This window comes from Lissotriton helveticus, chromosome 6, assembly GCF_964261635.1.
Source record: "Lissotriton helveticus chromosome 6, aLisHel1.1, whole genome shotgun sequence".
In the NCBI taxonomy this organism is placed as follows: Eukaryota; Metazoa; Chordata; class Amphibia; order Caudata; family Salamandridae; genus Lissotriton; species Lissotriton helveticus.
Genome location: NC_136067.1, coordinates 1,228,534,691 through 1,228,560,655, shown reverse-complemented (window position 1 = coordinate 1,228,560,655; position 25,965 = coordinate 1,228,534,691). Strand labels below are relative to the sequence as shown.

General features: G+C 44.1%; 1 protein-coding gene across 1 annotated transcript in view; it reads right to left on the bottom strand.

The window, feature by feature from the left end:
• Positions 1–25,965, bottom strand: part of TRDN (triadin) — an 865,465-nt gene that overhangs the window by 452,497 nt on the left and 387,003 nt on the right. Inside the window, exon 9 of the mRNA XM_078647890.1 lies at positions 13,079–13,138. Within this exon, the coding sequence (XP_078504016.1) occupies positions 13,079–13,138 (60 nt within the window). The remainder of the gene's footprint in view (positions 1–13,078; positions 13,139–25,965) is intronic.

Sequence of the window (25,965 nt, the reverse complement as noted above, 5' to 3'; positions counted from 1 at the left end):
TGGTGCAGCACACATAGAAACAGCAAATTGCCATTAATTGTGAATGTACAGGAAGGAATAGAAAAAATCCCAACTAGTCATGCGACTAGGGTAGACAGGCTGCAGGCATCAAATGGCTAAGGCAAGAAATGGTGATGTTCTAGAATCCATCCCTCAATTGTGTGTCTTTTGCTTTCTCGCCCTAGGTGCGCCAGGTATGCCCAGATGTGGGTCCTGGGCTCACTGTGCCACTGGAATCCAGCTATTCTGGCTGAAGAGGGGTGAAAGCCTAGGATCCTTGTTTCCGGTTCAGGGAGGACCTGGCTTGGCAGTTCGGGCCGAACTGTTCCCATGAGACGCAGGGTCAAGACTGGTTTGCATATGGCCAGGTCTAAACTGAGCTGGCATGGTGAGCAAAAGAATGATAGATTTAACCCAGATCTCTTGACTGGGGGTACATATTTTGATTTGTTCTGCAGTCCGTCCATCAATTGTGTGTCTTTTGACGTTCTAGAAGTGGCATTTTTAGAATTGTAATTTAGAATCCAACTTCACCATAAGTTAGGAATTTAAATTAGGATTCCAGAGAGAACAACCTTGCAGGGGTTATCTCTTCCCTTTTGGAAATTACACTTATATAATTTACTAAGGCAACTCCATTGTCATCCAATGGGAGCGATAAGCCTTGCAGTAGTGAAAAACAAATGTAAAAGTTTTTCACTACAGTTACAAATAACAACATAACAATACAAAATATTGGCATTTTGAAACTTTCATGTGTGCTGCATTAAGCAGCACACATGGGAGTTTCAAAACGCTATGAATGATTGTTTATGTGCAGGAAGAAGCAATAAAAAAAATGATGTTATGAAACTTCAATGCATGCTGCATTAAGAAGGGTTGCGCCACAGAATTACGAAAAGTGGCATTAGCGTTGTTTGCTTAATGCCACGCTTCTCCATTCTGTTGTAAATATGCCCCTTAGTATTTCCAATTACAAATGTTGTGTGAAGACATTTGGATTATACTTTCTAGTTAATTTTGTCAATATTGACATTTTGATGTTTTTCACCAACTTTGAGGTGGGTTTCTGCTAAATTGGTACTTGTGTATGTAAGAATGTAAGTATATATGTATGTATGTGTAGGACTTGGCCTTTTTGGCTAAAGTTCCCTAAACGTTTTGCTTTCTCCTAGACCGTTTTCCTGACAGAGAGATGACAATTTAGATGCTTGGGGTACTTTGCCACTGCTGATCATTGTCAAAGTACAAGTGTTCCCTATGTAAAATTTAATGGTAATTGGTTGGCCAGGATTGGTATGTTTGCCTTACCAGTAAAGTCCCTAGTGATGTGCACTGTGTGTGCCAGGGCTAGTAATGCAAAGGCGCACAGAGAAGGGAACTCAGGCCTGCAGTGCAGGGCCTGCACGCAGAGTGCTAAGTTAGCATGTTGCCCTGACAAGTGCAACCACTTGTCTGACCTGACCTTCCCTTTTATATACACATTGGGCACCACTGTGGTAGGTCCCGGGTAATCCCTGGGCAGGGTGATTTGTAGGTAAAAGGCAGGATATATACTAAGGTATGTGTTATGTTCTGACAGTGAAAAGCACCTCATTTAGTTTTTCACTGCTGAAAGACCATCCTGCCCTTAGGACAGAATGGGGGAGGCTGGGTGTTATGTTTGTTAGCCTAGTTACTTGTAAGTTTATAATGGAGAAGTGAAGTTTAGCATGTATGAACTCAAAGTGTTACAACACATCTTTCTGTGAAGGTAGTTTTGTCACTGTGTGTTCAGAAACCACTCTTTTAGAAAGTGGCTGAGTTTGTGCTCTAGGCATTTCTGTGTGTCTCTGCTGAAATGTGGATTGTCTGTCTGGATCTGAAAGGTGAGAGGAGCTGGGCGATATCTTGACCCAGGGAGGGGTTGAGATGGCACTGGGCTTCCCTGCATCTGGAGAGTAGGGGGAGGAGAAGCCAGAGAGGTGAAAAAGCCTGGGCTGGTGCTATAAACCAATTGACCCATCCCCTGCTGAGTGATTAAGGATCCAGACCCCTAGTATCAAAGGGAGAGAGGTGACACTGGAAGAGAGACGCCCAGAACTGATTTAGGGAGGGGTCAGGGACCCCTGAGCACAAATGAACTTCAAAGACAGTAAGGGGTATAACTATGAGAGCTGAAACCCCTGAACGTTGGTATGAAACAGAAATGGATTGAGACTGAAAAGGCTTAGACCCATTCTGTGGTTAAGAGGAATCTCTGCTAAAGAAGGAGTAACTGAAGAGACTGCTGTGGAAAGACCAATCCTTGCTTCATGATCTGGGGCTGGTCTGCAGTTTGCTGTTCTTACCAAGGGCGAGGTTGTTGCGACTGTGCTTGGAGGCACTGGCTCCCCCTGCTTGAGGAGGACTGTGCTTTGTGCTGTGTCTTTTAACTCCAAGGGCCCAAGTTTGGAAATACAGGATCATAAAAGTTTCCGGAGAAGTCCCAAGTAACGTGGTGTGCGCATGCTTTTGCAGCTTGAGACCCTTAGAAGTTGTGCCTTGTGATCGTGGGCACGCAGGAGTAAGCTGAGTCGCAGACGCGCAGGGTGCCTGTTGTGATGCAGGCCAAGGCCTTGGTGAGGAGCACCTTGTCGTTGTGTGCACAGGGAGACGAAGTGAAACTCGGACGTGCAGGGTGCGTGTTGTGGTGCAGGCCAGAGTGTTTGGTGAGGAGCGCCTGGCCGTTGTGTGCACCAAAAGAAGAAGTGAGTCTCGGACACGCATAGTGCGTGTTGTGGTGCAGCCAGGGCATGGGTGAAGAAAGCCTGGACATTGTGTACACCGGGAGAAGAGGAGACACTCAGACGCGCAGTGTGCATGTCGAGGTGCAAGCAGAGGTGCTGGTGAAGAGCGCCGGGTCATCGTGAGCACCAAAGAAGAGGCCAGTCTCGGATGCTTAGTGTGCGTGTCGAGGTGCACCCTGAGGTGCTGGTAAGGAGTGCCTGGGTAGGGTGTGCATCGAATTTGAAGTAAAGTCTGCACAGTGCTGAGGGCGGGTCTCGGTGTTCACTGAGACCACCAGAAGGAGGGCGAAGTCATTTGGCCCTCAAAGTAGAACAGCAGCGGCCCTGACCTGCACCCCCATAGGAGCTGAGCCGCCGGCCCGAGTTCACTGCAGCCTGTGACGGAGTTCTGGATCAAATCCCAAGTCGCTGACGTTGAAGAGAAGAGTGGGGTAACGTGGATCACCACCTGGGGTGGAGTGTGGGCACGGATGGACATTCTCTCGGCCTCTTGCTTCTGTCAGCTGTACAAGCCTGTTGCTTCGGCTCGGATCCCGGCCCATGCTGACCCAAGGAGGTGCAGTACTGGGGCCGAAGTGAGAAGCAGTACTTTTGTATCATCATTGATCCATGTTGGGGGCACTGTTAACGGAGCACCTCAACTGTCATAATACACTTTGCATAATTGCTGCTAACAAACTATCGAACTGTCGTTTGATGCCTGCCCTCATTTGTGCCTAACGAACTACATGCTGGTGCACTACGCACTGCGTTAATTGTCGCTTGCAGATTACCTGATTGTAATGTGGCGCATTGCATTATTTCTTCATTGCACAGTATCTGATAACACACGTGGCACAGTGCATTATTTCTTCATCGCACCGTAAAGGATTTTAGCGTGACGCATTGCTTTGTTTCTTCCTGGTACAGGGCATACTGGTAGTGATACGCATTGCATTATTCATCTTATTGCAAAGTACATAACTGTAGCACTACATATGGCACTGTTTCTCTGTTGCACAGTACAAGAGAATGTCGTTACGCACTGCAGTATTTTTGTTTCATATTGCAACTTGTGTGATTCTAGCAATACGACTGGCCTAACCAATTAGAAACAGTTAGAAGTGAGCTTAACTGTTGGTTAGAAACTGCGGTTGGGATTAGAACCTTCCAACTCACCGGAAAGAATACTACCCATTCTTACATCTTGATTTTGTATCATGTGGTCATATCATAAAGCCTCTTATCTAAAGTTTATACTCATTTTATAAAAACTTGTGTGGAGTATATTTGTGGTGACATCATTGGGTTACTGTGAGTGTGGTTGCACATATTGTAAACTCGTGCCTTGGAGATAAGCCTGGCTGCTCGTGCCAAGCTACTAAGGGGGTGAGCAGGGCTATCCCAGACGGTGTCCTTACTTAGCCTGACATTGCAGCGAGGTTTGTGCGCAGAGCGTGTAGTTTTAAAAGACATCACAGTGGTATAATATCCATACTTTAAGCCAGGCTATGAGAGGCATGTCTTGACTTTGTGAAGAAATGAAGTTGGTGCCATGTTATGTGGGTCCAGTCACTGACGCTGCTCTCAGACTGGCATTCCAAATGTCTAGAACTGTCTTTGAGTTGTGGTGGGAAGCTGTTGAGGTTAATTTCTATGTACCATGCATGTACTCTAGGTTTTGTTTTGTAGCAGGTGATGAAGATGAACACTTTTTCAGGGGAGTCACGTTCAAATAGGTATTTCACTGCCATACTTGAACAATGAGGTAGTAGCACTTGATAGCATTAATTATCCTACCAGATTAGATCTCCAAGAAGTTCTATATGTTGTCTGTGCACTTGAGGAACTTGATATTTGGGGAGATTGCTTATTATCATTGGCAGCATCTATAATAAGTGTGAGGGCTTGAAGAAAGATAAAGCAGATTATGAAAGCTGGACCACAGCCATAGGCCTAGGAGGTGATGCAACCAGTGGAGAAGAAAAGGTGAGTAGAAACAGGCAATACAAGAACAAAAAGAGTTGAGACTTGTAAGGTGGTATTTGAAAGATGGTTGGCTGAAGGAAAGTGGTAACATGGATAGGCATGCTGTTGTGAAGGATGAAATAATTGATGGTGTGCGGGGCATCAGGTGTGGTGACAAATGGATTGTGGCAACACCCTGCAATATGGCCTTCAAGACTCCACAATGTCATTTGTTAAAGGCATCCTACTCTGTGTATGCACATCTTTGGAAAAGTATTACAAATTTGCCCATATTAACTCCACCCTGATGGAAATCTATTGGCTCTCCTTGGTGGCCCATACAAAACTAGGCTGCGGTGAAATTTCCATTACGCTAGGCTGTGGGTAAATTGCAGTGTGCAATTTCAGTAATTTTGTCTTGTGCTTCTTATGTGGAATTCCCAATATTATGCTACTGTTTGCGGAATTATGCATCGTTCATGCTAAAATTTCAGAGCACGTGAACAACATGAATGACCAGAATGCATGTGGCTCCTATTTGCAACCCATGTGTTTTTGTTCCATTTTTTTAACATGAAATGTGCCTTTGTGTCTAAAGTGGATGCAAGGAGTTATTTCATGCTAAAATGCATCTCTAAATGGCAATTATATTTATGCCTAATTCGGTAAATTCTTCCGAAATTCCATGTCATTATGCAAAGGAAAATCAAGTGAATTTCCTACACATGTATACAGAACCAGCTGCATCATCTACAAAGTCAAAACAACTGCCATCTTTGCCTGTACAGCTGGTTGCTCTCTAAAAAAGAAGCAGATCCATGAATCCAGCATCTAGAAAAACATCTCAGTATCCATCAGGACTACTCCAACAATGCTCCAATTCAGGAAAGGCATGAATGAGTATCCTCTTCAAAGAACTCTACATCTCGAGTCAGTAACTATCCTCTTCCTCTCTCAGAACCCCATTGCCTTTTCAAATACTTATAGACTCAATCTTTGATTTGACCCTGTACAGGGTTCCACTTTGTTTGAGGTGGTTTGCTCCATGCAAACACAACATGCAAACCTATGTTGCAGTAAAGGGAAAACTTGTTGGCGCTGGCTTATCAAATATATTGCGACTTACTTATGCTTAAGGAGTTGCCAGGGTTCCTGATTTGTGCAATGAGCTGGGGTTATTGCAACGGATTAGTGGCATGCGAGTTAAGTGTTGAGGTCCACAAAATTAACGTGCACCACTGTGTTTTTCTATAAATCCATAAGGCAACTTGGGAGATAATGTTGAGGGAAATGTTGAGGTTTTTGCAGAGCAAATTTGATTTGCTATACATTTGTTGGATTATCATTCAAAGTGGTTAGGAGTAGAATTTTTCGGCGAAGCAACAAGAAACTATGGAAAAAATATCCTGGAACAAGTAGTATCTGACAAAGGGGCACAGCACAGTTCACAGGAAATGTGCCAGTATCTGGAGGAAAGTAACATTATGCATAGGTAAGGGCTATTTCTCACTGTTGGGCCACTGATAAGATTAGAGCAAAAAGAACTTGATTAAAGTGAGGAATCCCAGATTTGTACCCAATATGTATTCCTCAGACATAAAGCGGTGTAGAAAGTAGGGAACAGTGCTGTAACATCTCCGTTCTGACTGGCAGCCACTGAAAATATTGTGTTATTATCATTTTATTTTTCCTTTCTTGCACTGCAGAAAAGCTGTGGGGTAACCCTCCTCTGCCTTAGCAGAGGAACCTCAGCTGCTTGGACAGTGAGCACCTGACCCACGTCTGAGCACTTATGTCACACCAGTGGCACAGACATCTAAAATCAATAGACTAAACACAGATCTTTGTGACTGGGGATGAATGTTTGCATTGTTCAGCATTCCATCCATCATTTGTTCCTTTTACTGTTGGTGCAGGGCCAAAGTTGATTAGCACGTAATGCACCGATGGGATAAACACAAGGAGATGATGGACGGAGTGCTGAAACTTTTCAGACACTCACCCCCAGTCACAGATCTGGGTTCAGTCCAGAGAAGACCTAGCTTGGCAGTTCTGGCTGGACATGTCCCATGAGAGACAGGGTCAAGAGTGATTTGCATATGACTGGCCCTGAACCAGGGTGGCGAAGTGAGCTAAAGAACGATGATGGGTTCAAACCAGATCTGTGACTGGGGGTGAATTTCTGAAAGGTTTCAGCGCTCTGTCCATCATTACCTTGTGCTTGCTTTGATAAAAATCAATGATACAGAAAAATGCCCAAGGTAATTGCCAAAGCGATACAAAAGGAGATGATGGACGGAGCGTTTGAGCAAATGAAACACTCACCCCCAGTCAACTGATCTGGGTTTAATCCATCACTATTCTTTAGCTCACTCAGCCACCCCAGTTCAGACATGGCCATATGCAAATCAGTCTGACCCTGTGCCTCATGGGAACAGTCTAGCCCGAACTGCCAAGCCATGTCTTCCCTGGACCGGAAACAAGCATCCTGGGACCGGTTTCGGATTCATAATCCTCATCAGCCAGGCTATCTTGAATCCAGTGGCAAAGTGAGCAAGGGACTCACTTCTGAGCATACCCTGCCAACTTAGGGTGAACAAAGCGATACAAAAGGGGATGATGGACGGAGCGTTTGAGGAAATCAAACACTCACCCCCAGTCAACTGATCTGGGTTTAATCCATCACCATTCTTTAGCTCACTCAGCCACCCCAGTTCTTGCCAGCATTTCCATTCATCATCACTTTGCTGACCATTAGTAGTTTCACATACCTCAAAATCAAACATATACTGCACAATTTACTGCAACTTTTGAGCTTGTACTGGAATACAGGAAATATATTTTGCCAATAATTTAGTGCATGTGCATATTAAATTGTCATATAATGCTGGAGACCCTGCATGCATCACTTTGCTAAAGATCTCCCTGTAAAGCTTTGCAAATAAAACACATGAAATTGCTTTTCAGCGACGTATCTCCTGTTTTTATGTAAACAACTTACTTGCTATTATTGATCTTATGTTCGTTTGAATATGTGATTGAAGATCAAGGGTCCATTATTATCATTGAGAAGCAATCGCTACTGTAAATGTTACTAATCAAATGTAGTAGCCCGTTTCCTGTTGTGTTTTGTAAATTTCAGACATTAAGCCATTGAAAATGGTGTGCAGGGTTTTTGTAATGCACAATTTTGAGTGACAAATTACTTTGATTACTAATGATTTTTATGAAATATTCTAGTCGTCATCCAACTTAAAAGGATTTAAATTTGGCCTTTAGAAGTATGTTTACTAATGTGATTTAGCTGTGCCAACTTTTTATGAATACACAATTTCTATTAATATGGATGCTGTTCTGATGTTCTGTTCATCTTGCTCCTCCTCACCCTTCCTCACAATCAATGTACCCCGGCTGGTGTTCTCTCCCCACAGTCTTCACAGATCACAGGCTACTGTGAAATAATACATTTTCTTTAGAGTCGATTTAATGTGAAGAAAACTTTATTTGCGCATTAAACATTGCAACCCCAAGGACATTTCCACCTCCGTTCTCATGAGGGCCTGGTAGAATACACTGGTGTATGGGTTATTGTTTGAAAAACTTTTTATATTATGTTGTGCATTTCCCGACAGAAACAGAGCAACAGCTGCTGAAGCTTTTCTTAAAAGTTGTGTTATGTGCACTGTTGTAACACTTTAACTTCTGATTTGTCCACTGTGTGATATCACTAGCCATACCATGCTCATTTAGCTATTTTTGGCTTATTACCTATTCATAAAATGTGAAAAAAAACTTGATTCTGGAGGTGAGCCAGAGATTTTCCTGCACAGCTATCAGCTATAAATACAGTCAGTTGCTCCTATGATTTTTGTTGTTCATTGTTACCTAGAATAAGGGCCTGATTTAGATCCTGGCGGACAGGTTACTCCATCCCAACAGTGATGCATATTTTGGCAAACAGGATGCCTGTTGTGATGAGGTAACCTGTCCATCAAGATCTAAATCAGGCCCTAAGTCTGATTTCCTGACTATGTACTCTGTATTTGAGCCTTTGTGGCATATATTTTGCATTTCACTGTACTGCTTCATTGAGATTTTGTAATAAAACCCTTTTCTCTCTTATCTAGAACTCTGTTATTGAATGTGCCCAGTTGTTTAATTACTCTGCTAAATTAATACTGCCTGTCATGAAGGAGGGTGTTCATCATCACAAGTTCAAGGGTCTCCGAGTGGGACCACCAGAAGTGTGATAGGAGCGCACTTATCGCGTCCCGAGCGCGGGCTGAGTTCTAACCATGCAACCAGATTCTTAATCCCTTCCCTGCACAGCAAATTTTGCCACGGCACGGGGGGAGGGGTTAGGGGGTGGGTGTGGGGCTTCGGTGCTCATGATGGCTTCACGCCATCATACCTCACGGGTGGCGTGTGCTCATGACAGCGTGGTGCCATCAGCACCTTGCCCACTCATTAATTCTCCTGCACAGGTGGGAAATTAATGCCGCGTGGGAGGAGCGGCTGCTGCATAACAGCTCCACGCTGTCATGAGCACACGCCTACCGTGACTCATGACAGCGTGGAGCCGTCATGAGCACCAAAAGGGTTAATTAAATACATCCACAGCGGCCTATTAAGTAACAATGGCCCTAATTATAAGGTACTCTTCACTCGTACCTTCGACTTAATCATTAGAACTAAACCTGGAATTTGTCCCGGTGTAACAGGATCAACTTACCAGTTACAGATTCAATAGTAGCGGCTAGCCTCACTGGCGCCACCTACGATATACAGCTCTCTAAATCGGTTTCGGCCTTCCACTACAGGTACTACTGACCTGAGTTACTATAGTCACCTTGATTATACCGCCTCTAGCCAGACCCACAGCTTATGAAGCCAAGTGGATATACATGTTAACATCCCCCCTCTGGTTGCGAATTGTGCTCTAGCTTCCATCCAGACTTTACGCCCCACCTTGAGATAATTCAATCTTAATTACTACCCTTGTGGCAGAGCATTGGGCACTAGCTTCCGACGTAATTGACGGATCACTGAAATAATATCGACTGCCAAAATAGCGACTACCCAAAATATCGAGGAAAAAATATCTACAACCAAAATATCGAGTTTGTATGTACAAACAGGTAAGTACAAAAATATCGAGTACAAAATATCGTTTACAAAAATATAGTTGTAAAAAATATCCACTTTAATAAAAACAATGTTTAATTACATTAATATAAAAAATTAATTACTAAAATATAATTAACAATACTTAAAATAACTTTTAATAATTAAATAATTAATGAAAGTAAAAAAATAATATTTTTTTAATCATATTTCTTAAAACATATATATATATAGTAACAAAATTTAATTAAATAATAGCCAATATTATTAACGTACAAATACAAAAGAGTAAAAATTACTATTCCCACTGCAAAGAGTGCAACAGTGGATATATGACGTTACAACGCAACTTTTACAACGCACTACCATTACAACGTAAGTATTGGTAAGTATATAATAATTTTTTTAATTTAAATTATTTAAAATTATTTAAATATAATTTAATTTAATTTAATGTCATTAAATTAAATTAATGTAAATTTAATTTTACTTTATTTTTACACTGTACCCCTGTACCCCAAAAACCCCAAACTGACCCTGAACCCTAAAAAAACCCTTTACCCAAAAACCCAAAACTGACCCTGAACCCTAAAAATACCCCTTTACCCAAAAACTAAAAACTGACCCTGAACCCTAAAAATACCCCTTTACCCAAAAACTAAAAACTGACCCTGAACCCTAAAAATACCCCTTTACCCAAAAAACAAAAACTGACCCTGAACCCTAAAAATACCCCTTTACCCAAAAACTAAAAACTGACCCTGAACCCTAAAAATACCCCTTTACCCAAAAACTAAAAACTGACCCTGAACCCTAAAAATACCCCTTTACCCAAAAACCCAAAACTGACCCTGAACCCTAAAAATACCCCTTTACCCAAAAACTAAAAACTGAACCTGAACCCTAAAAATACCCCTTTACCCAAAAACTAAAAACTGACCCTGAACCCTAAAAATACCCCTTTACCCAAAAACTAAAAACTGACCCTGAACCCTAAAAATACCCCTTTAATTTAACATAATTAGCAATTAATCAATTAAATTAAATTAATTACCAATTACATTTTAATTAATTAACAAATATTATTTAATTACCAATTAATTAAATATTACTACCAATTAATACATTTACATATTTAATAAATAATAATTAAATTACTTCCCACCCTATTCCCCTATAAACCCACAACCCGCTACAGGAAATACATTATTTTAATTTACATAATTAGCAATTAATAAATTAAATTAAATTAATTACCAATTAAATTTTAAATAATTAACATATATTATTTAATTACCAATTAATTAATTATTACTACCAATTAATAAATTGACATATTTAATTAATTATAATTAAATTACTTCCCACCCTATTCCCCTATAAACCCACAACCCGCTACAGAATAAAATTACACAATAATTTAAAAAAAATCATTAATTAAAAATAATTATAACATAAAATGACACTTTTCACACATATTATAACATAAAAACACTATAAATAATTACATATTATTTAAAAAACGATATTTTTTACTATCTAGATTATATACTTGGATATTTTCACTTTCTATATTATTTACAGTCGATATTACTTCACTTACCTTAAAAACGATATTTTGGCTGTCGATATTCTGTCCTGTCGATATTTTCTCCGAACGATATTTAAAACTCGATATTCTGTCCAAACGATATTTTGGAGTCGATATTATGTCTGTGCACCGTAATTGACAGGATGGCCTCTGATCTATGCCCTACCCTGAGATAACCCAGAATTAACTCCACTGATTCTCTGCGGTGACTGACCCCGCTGCCATTGTGCCCCTACCCATTGTGACTAATTGAGACTCCTCACCTATAGCCCTGAAGATGATCTCAATGTCATGAGATCGAAACGCCGTTGACCCCCTACAACAGGAACTCCTTACATTTTGTTAATTCGTCTGAATTTCCAATTTCTTGTTGTCAATGCGATGTCAAGATTTTAATTCACCCTCACTTTGTCACTTCACGCTTTTTTACACTTATATGTGAGCACCTGAATACTATTTAAGTATTTTCAACTGTGTTTTGTTAATAAATACCTTACCTTACAAGACAATTTTGCACCTGTGCCTCGTTAGATACTTCAATGTGATTAAATAACATTGTAAACATTTTTCCTGATAGTGTCTCCCTTTGGAGCCTTAGGGCCACCTCTGAACCATTGTTTTTTCTAAACTTATTTACAATACAGCGCATATGGCACAAGGATTGACAGATGCGTCAGAAATTCTGACCCATCTGTTGACGGAAAAGTCACGCATTGCTGGATTCGTGTCACAAGCACGACGCAACTCCAGCAATGCGTGTTACAGCCTATTCCCAATACACTGCGACACTCCATAGGCCTGCTTGAAGCAGGCGTAAGGTTTTGACGCAGTGGCGTCCTAAAAGTAATGCATTGAAATCTTGTAAATTTTACTATATCACTTTTACAAGGCTTTTCCGCGTGGGAACACCTACCATGCATACATTATACCTCATGCAGGTATAATGTCACGCAGGGCTTTACAACGTGACGCATCTCCCTAGATGCGTCACGTTGTAAATTTGCCGGATTTTTTGTGTAGCCATTGCATCACAAAAGTGACACAATGGCAGCGCAAAAGTGTTGCAAGGGGCTTGTAAATCTGTCCCTGCATACATTATACCTGGCACAGGTATAATGTGGCGCAGGGGTTTACAAAGTGACACATCTACCTAGATGCGTCAATTTGTAAATATGACGCAACATGACGCATTTTTACGTCGCTGGTGCGTCACAAAATGTGACGCACCGGCGGCGCAAAAGGGATGCAAGGGCTCTTAAATAAGCCCCAAAATGATTTGCCCAGAATCACAGGACGTTGCACGTCCTTGCCGAGACTTGAACCCGGTTCCCCAGATTTGGGGTCGACCGCCCTAGCTGTTAGGCCAAATCCTCTCCCCCTTACATTTTATATGAAAAGCTAAGGAAAAGCTAACATTATTTTGAAATAAAAAAGTGTTATATTCTGCTGGTTTCACTCAGCAAGTGAAAAATGTCAGCCACCTTTAATGCTATCACATTTGTAACTACCTTCCCTATAGGAGAGAAAGGGAAACTCGAAGTTCAAAAATACTCGTTGTTATGTGTTGGTCATTAATGAAAGTGGAGTGAAATCCACAGAATATTGTGCATATCCATAAAAATCATCCAGAGCATTGACAATGTATTACCTTTGTGTTTTCTTATTGGTTCAAGCTTTTCAGGTTTTTCAAACTTCTCTGTAGTAGCTTCTGTGAAATAATATAGGACAATAAGCATTATTATATGACGAATACATTTTTCAAGGATAACTTTTAATCAGTGTTAAGGTTATTATTTCTTCAGTACTAGAATTGACAGCTGGGTACCTGACATCAGGAACTTCATTTCTTTACAAGCCCCTTGCGTCGCGGCTGGGCCACTCTTTTGTTTACGCAGTGGCTGCGCAATTAGTACGCCACCCTGCCCCATATCCACAAACTGACACATTAGGTCCCATAAGTCAGTTTGTAGAGCTCTGCATCACATTATACCTGTGGCAGGTATAATGTATGAAGGGCAGGCTTTGCCACGCAAAAAAGCCATGTAGAAATGGCACAGTGAAATTTACATTTCACTCCATCACTCTATGACTTGACTGGGTCACAATCCTTACGCCTGCTTAGACCAGGCGTAAGGATTGACGCAGGGCTTTTTAACTGTGGTCGCTTATATATTCTGACGCATTGCTGGAGTTGCATTAGTTTTATGACAAACTCCAGCAATGCGTTATTTTAGTGCTAACAGATACGTCAGAATTTCTGATGCATCTCTTAACTTCTTGTGACATTGGCTTCTGTAATGTAAATACAGTGCATTCATGATGGTGCAAGGACATTTGGTGCAGGCACAAGGACACTGATGCATCAATGCTGATGCTTCAGTTTTTTGCAAATGTGGCCCTTAGTTTTTATAGCTAATAGGACAACCAAAATTAAGGCTTGTATTTTCGCATTTTCCATTATCTCTTCAGGCCTACATGCAAGCCATAGCTTGCAAGGCACGGTTGCTTAGTGTTAAAAAACTGAGGTTACTGGTTGGCAGAGTATAAACCCTGCCTAAGCAGGAGCCACAATCTAAGTTCTGGTAATTCCGATACACAACCTAAATTAACCTGTGCTCACCATCTGATACATTGGAACAGAGCAGTCAGGCGTAATTTAAGAGGCAATTTTTAAAGTATTTGTGCCACACTTGGATTACCATAACACAGTGAAAACACTTCAGAAAAATAGATGATATTTTTCTGAGAAAAATAAGATCAAAATGACAAGTCAAGGTATGAAGTTTTAAAGATTCGACCCAGAACACAGTACTGGGAACTCAATAACGCTAAAAGGTTGCTGAAGGTCATGCTAGACAAAGGTAAATCCAAAATTCAGGCTGACTACAATGGATGGCAGGCTGGCTACAGGACCCACGCAGGTCCATGATATTTTTCTGAGAAAAATAAGATCAAAATGACAAGTCAAGGTATGAAGTTTTAAAGATTCGATCCAGAACACAGTACTTGGAACTCAATAACGCTAAAAGGTTGCTGAAGGTCATGCTAGACAAAGGTAAATCCAAAATTCAGGCTGACTACAATGGATGGCAGGCTGGCTACAGGACCCACGCAGGTCCGGTTGAACAAGTACTTTTGTATGGAGCAAGGTTCTACATTGAGGACTTGATGAATCAGTTCTATCTCACGCATTTGGGTCGATGCGTCGGAGTTTGGCCTCACAGTGGCATCTTCAAGTCAGTGCTGTGTTGTTGTCCAATCTTGCAGTCAGGACCCACGTCATCGTCAAATCGACCACTGTGTCACACCGGAGGGCACTGCGTCGGATCCACAAAAAGGGGTCACTGCATTGATTTTTGCTTAAAACAGCAGCCAAACCCACTTCTGAGGACAAGGACTGGAGAGGGCACCTCAGGCAAGGGTAGGACTCACAGATGGCAGAGTCCAACAGCACCATCAGTGTTGCAAGAAGTCTTGTGTGACCCTGATACTTCAAAGAACAGGAGGCAAGCCAATGTGCCCCTGGAGAAACTTGGGTTTGAGAATGTAGAGAACAGGTCCAGTCCTTCTCACTCCTAGGCAAGAAGCAGCAGGCAACAGGTCAACACAGGAGAGCAGGTTGCAAACTGGAAGTCCCTCCTACAGCACATCAGCTCTTCTTCCAGGCAGAATGTAATTGTTTCGAGCAAAGGTCTGATTTGAGGATGCCAGGGGTCCAGTACTTACACCCAAATGTGCCTGTGAAGGAGGAAAGACTTCAAAGAGGCCTTTAAAGATCGCATGGTCCCTCTCTTTTCTGCCCTGGTGCCAGTCTCACTACAAGGGGGTAGGCAGCTCCTTGTGTGAGGACAGGCACAAACCCTATTGGGGTGCAAGTGTCAGCTCCTCCCTCCCAAACTACTTCAGGATTGCCCATCAGCCTGGTGATGGTCCACCAGGATGCCAATGGCACACCCCAGCTCCCTTTTAGTGACTGTTTAGAGAGAATGCATAAAGCCCAGCTGTCACCCAAACCAAACATGTATTCAGAGACAGACAGAGGCACAGAATGGTTAAAGTAAGACAATTCCAGATTTCTAAATGTGGCATTTTCAGACTTACAATTTAAAATCTGACTTCACCAGCAGTTGTGATTTTAAATTACAGAGACACACAACTACAAACCTCTATCTTTTCCCATTTGGAAATTACACTTAAAAGCAACCCTCTTGTTAACCTATGAGAGAGATAGGCCTTGCAGTAGTGAAAAACAAATATATCAGTTTTTCACTACCAGGACATGTAAACACTAAAAGTACATGTCCTGCCTTTTGAAAACACTGAAACCCTGCCCTTAGGGCTGCCTAGGGCCTACCTTGTGGTGACCTATTTGTAGTAAAAGGGATGGCTTGTGCCTGGCAAGTAGGTGAACTTGCCTGGTCAAAATGCAAACAACTGCACACTCAGGCTCTGCAGTTGCAGGCCTGAGCCATGTTTAAAGAGCTACTGAAGGGGGAGGCACAATCAGGATTGCAGGCCCACTAGAGGCATTTAGTTTGCAGGCCCTGGACACATGTAGTACACTTTACTAGGTTCTTATAAGTAAACTTAATGTGCCAATTGTGGATAAGCTGATGTTATTATATTTTGATTACAGAGCATATGCATGTTAGCACTAGTTAGCAGACGTAAATTGTCCAGAATCCTAGAGCCAACAAAAAATAATTCAGCAAAAATGGGAGGAGGAAGTCAAAAGATTTAGGGGTAACCCTGCAGAAAAGACCATTTCTAATAGTTAGAAAAGTAGGTTTAGATATATGGTGAAGAGGTTAGTATGCAACCATGGGTTTTATCCTACAATGTCTTTCTTTGAAATGAAAGCGCCATAGAAAAGTGCTAAAACTCACTATCATATCTTTCTTTCTGCTTTTGTGTGAAACTTTATTTGGTTTTTGAGACATACAAACAGACCAAAAAGCATACAATTGCTACACAGTGGAGGCAAACAAACGTTTCCCCACAGAATAAGAGTACTTGAGTTTGTGTAGCAAAATCAGTTGCAGGTTCCTGGGCTTTTTTCATACCCAAATATGTGAACCTACCTATGAAAGTCTTGTAACCTATCTTCCAGGGACTGTCTGGGCTCCTTAACGGGCTCAGGAAAAAAATTCTAGGGTGTAGTTGCGAAAAGAGTAGCCCCTCAGCTAAGGTATTCCAGGTTCATGCAGTGGTCAAAGTCCGGCTTCTAAAGCTCCAGGGAAGTTGGGTCAGCAGCCTTCCATCACCTGGCTATATCTTTGTAAGCTGCAATAATGCCTAGCCATAGTAGGTCCAGCAGATATTATTAATGTCTAAACTTTTGGATATATGGAGGATAATGACCTTTGGGTCTATTGGAATCATCCAAAACTTACAACTTTTCCAGGCAATCAAGCACTTTGTTCCAGAAGGGGGCCTATCATGTGCAGGACCAAGCAGTACAAATGTACTCTGCTTTCGGATTGTGACTAGGCCTGGGCGGTGAACTCCACTCTGTTCATGGAGATTAGTGCAGAAGAGTTTTTGTCCCTGCTCGCACACGCCAACCGTAAGTTGGCGAGCTGGAGCTGCCATTTGGGTGGAATTTCTACTAGAGCAGCAGGAAGATCAGCAAGAACAGCAGTTTGCACTGCACTCCAACACTTATGGAACTCTGTGCGGAGTTTCACCTTGTGGAACTCCACAAACTACCCCCAGGCCTGATTGTGACACTGCATGTTATCTGCCATGACAGTCACAACCATCCTTCAAAGCCCTCCCATCATGTACTAGACCAGGTGTAGGTCTTTCAATCGAATGGCCCTAAACTAAGAAGCAATCATGGCTTCCCTGGGGGAGGAACCCACCTCCCACCAGTCATCTTCTGTCAGAGGGCTCAAGTCACGTTCACATGCCTCCCACAACTTGTAAAATGTGTCAGGTGAATTATTGACCAGATATCTTTACACTTTTGATAATTTATTGTCCACAAGGTCTGTCAGCAAAATCTTAACCTCCAGTGTGCTGTATTCTGAAGGATCCTCTAGCTATACTATGTAAGGTCAGAGTGCATAACGGAGCTGCAGATAGCAACAAAACTGTAATCTATGAAGGTTATATTTAGCCTGCAAAAGATTTCATCATAGTTCCAGTCATAACCTTATCAAGCTTGGACATTCCAATAATATTCCACCTCCTGACAGCCTGCAACATGAATACTTGACCCCGTCGACTTCCACACCACAAGGGAGTCTCTTGTTACATTACAACACTCCCAAGACAGTGCCCTAGTCTTGTCATGTCAGATAGCTAGTACTATTGTTGTGGCGGAGGAAGCAAGGGGAGGCCACCCCATCATATAGAAAGTGAAGAAGTGAGACCCCTACCTAATTTGTGATAGTGAAAGCTGGGTCGCCTTGGCTGTCAAGCAACCATTCATTTATGATGACCAGATGGGATGCCCTATAATAAGAGGTGATGTTAGTGTCTGCTAAGAAGTCCCAAAATAGGGCATCAAGCTGCATGAATAAATATTGAAGAATGAGGTATGGGTAGTTCTGAAGCTGATATAACAGACACTACCATCTTGAAAATGAATGATCGACCTGGAAAGGACAATGGAAGTGAAACTCAAGTCTCTGTGCAATCTCGATTTGTGTCCCAGACTACCTGGGTATCCAGCATAATTTACGCCCCAAGTTATTGAATGTCTTCACTTTGGATTTGAATGTCGGACAACCTAAGTAGTGCCAAAGCAATGCCAAAGCAGGAGATCTGATTAAGGTACAGGAAAGATTGACCCTTATTGATTGTCAGTCCTGAGAATTCCCCCAAAATCCAAAATATGTGAAGGGTTGAGGTCCTGAGTCTTAGTGCTCAATAAGGAAAATCATGACATAATTGGCATGTAATGCCACCTGATCTATGATCTCTGATGTTCACTCAAAAACCCGACATCAGGGCATATATTCGGGGCCAGGTGCTCTATTGCCACTGCAAAGAGGAGCAGGGACAATGGACAGTCCTGACAGGTGCCTTGCTGCACAAGGAAGAAGTCCAATATTGAGCACCCTTTCTACACCCATGCCACCAGATCTGCATAGATCAGATGGAGTCAACTGGTAACTTTAGGACTGAAGTTCCCTTAAGCCAATAAGGTGAAAAGGTATTCCCATCCCACGGAGCTAAAGGCCTTGAGGAACTCTGCTAGGAAAGGTTCATGAGCCCCAGGCAGTCCATTAACCAACTTAATGGGCTTGTAAACTCTCCTAATACAGCAGTCCGGGGGCAGCCCTGGTTTACGGATGCCCAATATGTCTGAAGTGCAAAGATCTAAGAGAAGAGCCCCTCCCTAAGCCATCTCAGCAAATACTGCCCCTAGAGGCTCCAGTAGCTGGGACTTGAATGGCATAAAGAATTCAGTAGGAAACCCACTGTGCCCTGGAGTTCTACTGTAGGTGTCCAAGAGTCTCGCTGAGCTCCTCCATGGTGATCTCTCTCTCAAGAACCTTCAGAGTGTGATGGGAGGTCTCCAATGACAACCTGCAGGTCAAACACATCTGGCACAGAGGTGCCAGGGTACAAAGATGCATAATATGAAGTTAAGTAACCAGCTTTTTCTGATAATCTTGGATATGGGAACCATCATTGGTTATGTAGGCAAAGGTTTCTCGCCGAACTGCAGTCAAACTTAACCGATGAAGGACCTTGCTAGATTTGTCCCTCCACTGATAAATGCAGCCAGTGCAGCTATTCAAGTTTTTCCAACTTCCTCTAGCTCAGTCTGAGCAGAAGGACAGAACAGCTGCTTATCCAGCTCCATAATTGGGGCATCAAGAGTTGTCACCTCCCTCTGCTGCTCTCGATTCCTATCTGTTTGACTGCTGTAGGAGAGTAGGGTCTGCTATCCTATGGTCACCCCAAATTTTTGCTTTTTGCTTCACTGGTTTTAGACTACTGAGGCTGTGGGCCTGCTAATCAGACCCCCAGCCTGCTGTTCTCTCTCTAAATTATTAATACATGTGCTATAGGTACATACCACAATTGGAAATGGACTCCTTGTCAGCCCCTGTACCATGCACTATAGGTGCCCAGGGCATAGGTGCCACCAAGGCCTACCAGGGGCTGCAGCATATCTTTTGCCACCCCTGGCTGGTTCTTAAATTGACACAACTGGCTGATCACTCAGCTGGGGCAAGGTGGTGTAATCACCCCTTGCTTAGATGTAGTATACCTATATCTAAACCTATATCTGGACACATATAAACCTGTGAGCCACTCCTATGGAAGGCCTCATCAATCCTGGAGGCAGAGTGCGTGGTTTAATGTGAGATGGAGCTCTAGCATGAGCTGAGCCTGTCTGCAGCCGTCGGGAACAAATCCCTAAGCTGTTTCAGGATAATGCCATACCATATACTCTTAAGTGCATTATAATCCTCGCGGTTAAATAGCAACTCTGGTTTGGCTTTATCAAAACATGTCGTGTAAGGTGTCATACGATTTGGAATACTCTCCCCTCGCCAGTTCTGGCGACGGGGATAGCATTCCACCCCTCTAGAGGGGTAAGACATGTTACTTTACTTAAATGCGGTTAATTTCTAAAAGGGCCTCAGATCCACAAAATGGATGCTTCTGCCACAGACACAAGTCTGACCCCCTGAAGCTGACTGAAACTCAGCCCAAGGGGCCAGGACAAAGGGTTTCCTGTCGCAGGGCGGTGTTACAACCCCCCAGACAGGAGATAGTGGATTGTAGCAGGGAGGTTTGAAAGAAACCAGACACTGCATGGGGAGCACCAGGCTGCCCCTTGCATAATCCGGCCAAACCGGTTCTGGGGCACTCCAGCCCCCGTCCCAGCGTGGCCAGGATCAAAGGAAGGGGGTGTATCCACCCACTTCCTGGGTCCCACCCATAGGAGGGGACCTAGCAGGTAATCCAGCCCCCCAGATTCGAATAAGAGTGGGAGCAGTGCCAATGCACTTCAGATTATCCTGATGAAACATAAGAAACGAAACTCTGGACCCTTCGACATCCTACTCAAAGTAGAAGACTGAAGAATCTCCCTTGTGGTCAAGGAATGACCACCCTGTGCAAACAGGCACCATCCAGCCCTCGATGTCTGCTTTGTTGCAGTTCCCGCCGGAACTCGAGCGACAGAGATCAACGAGATCAAGCTTGCCTGCCTTCTAACAGCCCGATCCACAGTCCCTGCAGAGCTGAGACCCGTGGAAGCGACCGGAAGCGTGGGGCACGCCATCTTGAAAAGACCACGAGACGCTGACCGTGCAGCCCACGAGTGACCCTCGAAGCTGTACCACGGGGTTTGAGAAGCCCCAACCCTGAGCCACTCTTGCATCGAAGTTCAGCCCTCCACACTCGACGAGTGCTGCGTGGGGCCCTTCTGCTTCTTTTGGCTCAACGCGTTGGTCTGGTCACTTGCCAGCTGGCTTGTGGCCCCTGTGCCGAAGAAACTTGAAATTCGACTTGTGATTCTAGTTGCTCCAGATTTGCACCAGCTCCCCTGAAAAGGAGCCCCCACTCTGACCCTCCTGGTCCGAGTGAGAAGCAATCTTCTAGTTCCGCGTGGATTGCTTTTGCCAAGTGTTGTTTGCTCCAATCTTGAAGCTGACAGCGCCGACGGCGAGAGCCTGCGTGGGACAGTTTGTGACCTGCTCCTGGACTTCGTAGATGCCCCAGAGCCCACGTGACAGCGGAGAGAATCTCCTCAACAACCACCTGATTGCGCCCGACATTGCCTGGTTCCGTCCTGGTTCCACCCTGGTCACTGCTGAGTGACCCAGACTCTGTCCCCTCTGCTTTCAGGTACTTTTCAACTTGAGTCCACCCTTGGACTCCACCGGACACTTCTCTTTCACCCCGCCTGCAGCCCTTTCAGCTCCAAGCACCAAGAGCCTGCGTGACGAAACCCGACTCAACTTCGACCCTGTGCACCCACTTCCTGTGGGTGAGGTAACATTGCATCGCCGGTGTTCCCACACTGGTACACACCTCTAGGGTCTGTGTCTTAAGTTTTGTTCCTCTAGGTTCAGCGGAAGTGTCCTTAAACTTTAACTTTTTAACTTTTACGCACCATTGGTTAACATTGGTGCATGCGTGCACTTTCTGCACTGCACCCGAATCCCGCGGGCTTTTCCCGACTTTAGCATTGCTTGTCCCGACTGCTCCCAGCGATTCCCTAGGCCCTAGGCCTAACCACTGATCGAATGGTCTCTCTTATACCATTTTTTTAGTATATGGTTTGAGTGGCCCCTTGGCCTCATCCAAAATTGTGCAACTTTGTATGTTATACTGTGCTTTTGATTTAACGCTTGTGCCCCTTTATTCATAAAGAATACTGGGGATTGTTTTTAGTAATAAACACATATATTTTTATAATATATGCTTGTGTGGTGTCCTTTCATTTGATATTACAGGATTGTATGTGGTAAAACAGCTCGCTTAACACGACCTCTTAAGTTAAGCCTTTAGGCTGCTTAGTCCATGCTACCCCTAGGATAGCTTGTCTAATAAGGTTGACTTACAACCAGACACCATAAGGGTTGTTTGGACTGATACAAGGTGGTTCCAGAATTGGAAACATTATATATCAGGCCAACTTCTCACATTGGTGAGCAGAGGTGCGGATTTGAGCTTGCTGTTGTTTTACCATTGCAATCTTTTTATCAAATTGAAAGATCACATCAAGTACCTCTAGGTACATATAAATCAAAAGCTTAGCATATTTAAGTTCTACTGAACTTAGTAGTTGTAGATTAAAGGGATTAGCACACCCTGACTACAACTCACTAGCAAGGTACAGTAGGGAAACACTTAGTGTAGGTAGGTGCATCACTTACACCACACTAGAGTCATGTCTGACACAGGAAAAGCCTCAGGGTCTGTTCCTGTGACAGTTGACCTTACCCAGGCAACTTCCAGCTATGACAAACTAACCCACAAAGACTTGGTTGCCTTGTGCATCTCAAGAGGGTTAAAAAGGGGCAGAAGTCCCACCAGTCCTTCCCTGATAGCCATTCTAGAACAGGATGACTTGGAAAAGGCAAATGCAGTTCCCTTAGAATCAGGAGATGGAGTGGACCCCACAGCCACTGAGACCACCCCAGAGGAGGAAGAAGAGGAGGTAGAAGAGGAGGAGGACTCAGAGGTAGATGACCCTGAAGATCAGGATCAAGGGGTTAACCAGGTTGTAGTTGCCAGGCTTAACCAGGCCAACTTAAACCTACTGGGAAATGGAGAGGGCCAGCACCTCCCCAGGTCCCACCAGAGCATTCTCCCAGGCAACAGAAGAGTGAGATCTCCATCAGGGGACTCTCATATTTCTAGTGCCTCAAGAGAATCTCAGAGAGGTATGACTGCCTCACAAAAGATTGAGCATAAGGCCAGGATGAGAGCTGTCAAACTCCAAATAGAGAGGGAGGAGGTAGCCCTGGCTCAAGCTAGACTTGCCTTGGCAAGAGAGCAGAAATTGTGTGACTTAGATGTCACTGGTGGCAGCAATATTCATAGAGAAAAAGACAGGAGCTATGATAATAGAAACCTGACAAAAATTGTGGCCCCCTACAAGGAAGGGGATGACATCCACAAATGGATGACTGCTCTTGACAGCGCCTGCATGGTACAGCAGGTTCCTCAGGATCAGTGGGCTGTAATTTTATGGTACTCCTTTTCAGAGAAAGGGAGGGACAGGCTCCTCACAGTTAGACCTGAGGAAACCAAAAACTACTCTGTCTTGAAGAGTGCTCTTATTGAAGGGTTTGGCCTAACCACTGAGCAATACAGGTTGTTGTTCAGAGACACCCAAAAAGCACAGACTCAAGACTGGGCTGATTTTGTAGATTGTGCCACTAAGGCTCTGGAGGGTTGGTTGCAGGGAAGTAAAGTTTCAGACTATACAGGATTGTACAATCTTATCATGAGAGAACAGATCCTTAATAACTGTACAAACCAGCTGTTGCATCAATACCTTATTGACTCTGATCTGACCTCTCCCCAAGAATTGGGAAAGAAGGCAGACAAATGGGTCAGAACAAGGATTAAGCAGAAACCCCAGAACCAAGGTGGTGACCAGAAGAAAACAGACCAGAAGGGTGGAAATCAGAAAGATAAAGAAAAGGACCAGAAGTCTTCAGGCCCCCAAAATAGTAATAAGGAGGGTGGTTCCCAAAATGGAAACAAGAAAAAGAAGAATAATGGCCCAAAGAAACCTTGGTGTAATACCTGCAAATCAGTTTCACACTGGGGCAGTGAATGGACCAAGACAAATCCAGTCCCCACCACTGCAGCTCCTAAAGCACCTGCACCCCCTAGTTCAGTAAGCAGTGGTGGAACACAGCCAAAGGGTGTAGTAGGGTTGACCCTGGGTACTGAAGTAGGATCTGGCCTAGTCAGAATCCCTACTCAGGCAGTTCTCCTATATGATGTGGACTTAGCTTTGTCCACTACAGTGAGTCCCAGTAACCTGGGCAAATATAGGCAGACGCCTTTAATCAATGAGAAACTGGCTCAGGCCTACAGGGACACATGTGCCAGTGTCACAATGGTGACACCTGACTTTGTGGACCCTGGACAGATTGTACTAGGTGAACGTTACCTAGTGACCAATGCAAGCAACTCCACTACTTCCTATAGTGTGGCAGTTGTGAACTTCTCCTGGGGAGGGGTAGATGGCCTAAAGAAAGTTGTTGTGAGTGCAGACCTCCCAGTAGACTGTCTGTTAGGCAATGATCTTGAAAGCTCAGTTTGGTCAGAAGTGGAGTACAGGACTCATGCAGAAATGCTAGGGATTTCAGCTCATGTCCTTGCAGTGACAAGGTCTCAGGCTAAGAAGTGCCTTCCTGAACCAGTGGTGGATCTTGAAACAATAGACCAACCACAACCCAAGAGACGGAGCAAGAGAGGAAAGGCTGAGCCTTCCACCTTGCCCCAGGTTGAGGATCAGGTTTCACAGGAAACTGATTCTGCAGTCCAAGAGGAGACTGTATCTGAGGAACTTGAACCTGACCAGGTTGAGTTTCTGGGGACAGGGGGACCCTCAAGGGCAGACCTGAGGCAGGCTCAATTAGATTGCCCTTCACTTGAACCCCTCAGACAGCAGGCTGCTGCTGAGGCTGCTGGCGATGCCCAAGGTACCTATACTGTGTATTGGGATGATGGACTCCTTTACTCAGAGGCTAGAGACCCCAAGCCTGGTACAGCCAGGAGGTTGGTCATACCTCTGAAGTTTAGGGGTTTCCTTCTTACCTTGGCCCATGATATTCCCCTTGCAGGACACTTAGGCCAGAACAAAACGTGGGACAGGCTTGTTTCACACTTTCACTGGCCTCACATGTCAGAAAATGTCAAGGAGTTTTGTCGCTCCTGTGTCACTTGCCAAGCCAGTGGTAAGTCAGGTGGCACAACAAAGGCCCCCCTCATACCACTACCTGTGGTGGGGGTACCCTTTGAAAGATTTGGAATAGATATTGTGGGTCCCATGGATCCTCAAACAGCATCTGGGAACAGATTTATACTGGTGGTAGTGGATCATGCCACCAGGTATCCCGAAGCTATTCCCCTGAGGACCACCACAGCACCTGTGGTGGCAAAAGCCCTAATTGCAGTTTTCTCAAGAGTGGGCTTCCCAAAGGAGGTATTATCAGACAGAGGTACTAACTTCATGTCTAGCTATTTGAAAGCAATGTGGAAGGAGTGTGGAGTAAACTACAAGTTTACCACACCCTATCACCCACAGTGCAATGGGCTTGTGGAGAGATTCAACAAGACCATCAAGGGAATGATAAAAGGTTTACCAGAGAAGCTTAGGCGGAAATGGGACATCCTTTTACCCTGCTTGCTCTTTGCTTACAGAGAGGTCCCACAGAAGGGGGTTGGCTACAGCCCTTTTGAACTTTTGTTTGGCCACCCTGTGAGGGGTCCACTATGTTTGGTGAAGGAAGGATGGGAGTTACCTCTCAAAAAGCCTAAGCTAGATGTAGTGGACTATGTACTTGGTCTCCGCTCCAGGATGGCTGAGTATATGGAGAGAGCATCCAAAAACCTGGAGGTCAGTCAAGAATTACAGAAAGCTTGGCATGACCAAAAGTCTGTTCTGGTTGAGTTCCAGCCAGGGCAGAAGGTGTGGGTGTTGGAGCCAGTGGCCCCAGCAGCACTCCAGGACAAATGGACTGGACCCTATCCTATCATTGAGAAAAAGGGAGAAGTCACCTACCTGGTTGACTTTGGAACCCCTAGGATCCCCCACAGGGTGCTCCATGTGAATCGTTTGAAAGCATTTGTGGACAGGGAGGACATGAGCTTGCTCATGGCCACAGATGGGGAACAGGAGGAAGAGAGTGACCCTCTCCCAGACCTGCTTTCTCAGAACCCTGATGATGGTTCAGTTGATGGAGTAGCCTTGGCAGGCAGCCTCACTGACCAGCAACAGATGGACTGCAGACAGGTTTTGCAGGCCCACAGACACTTGTTTTCACTCACACCCAGCCAGACTAACTGGTGCACCCATGAGGTGGACACTGGTGA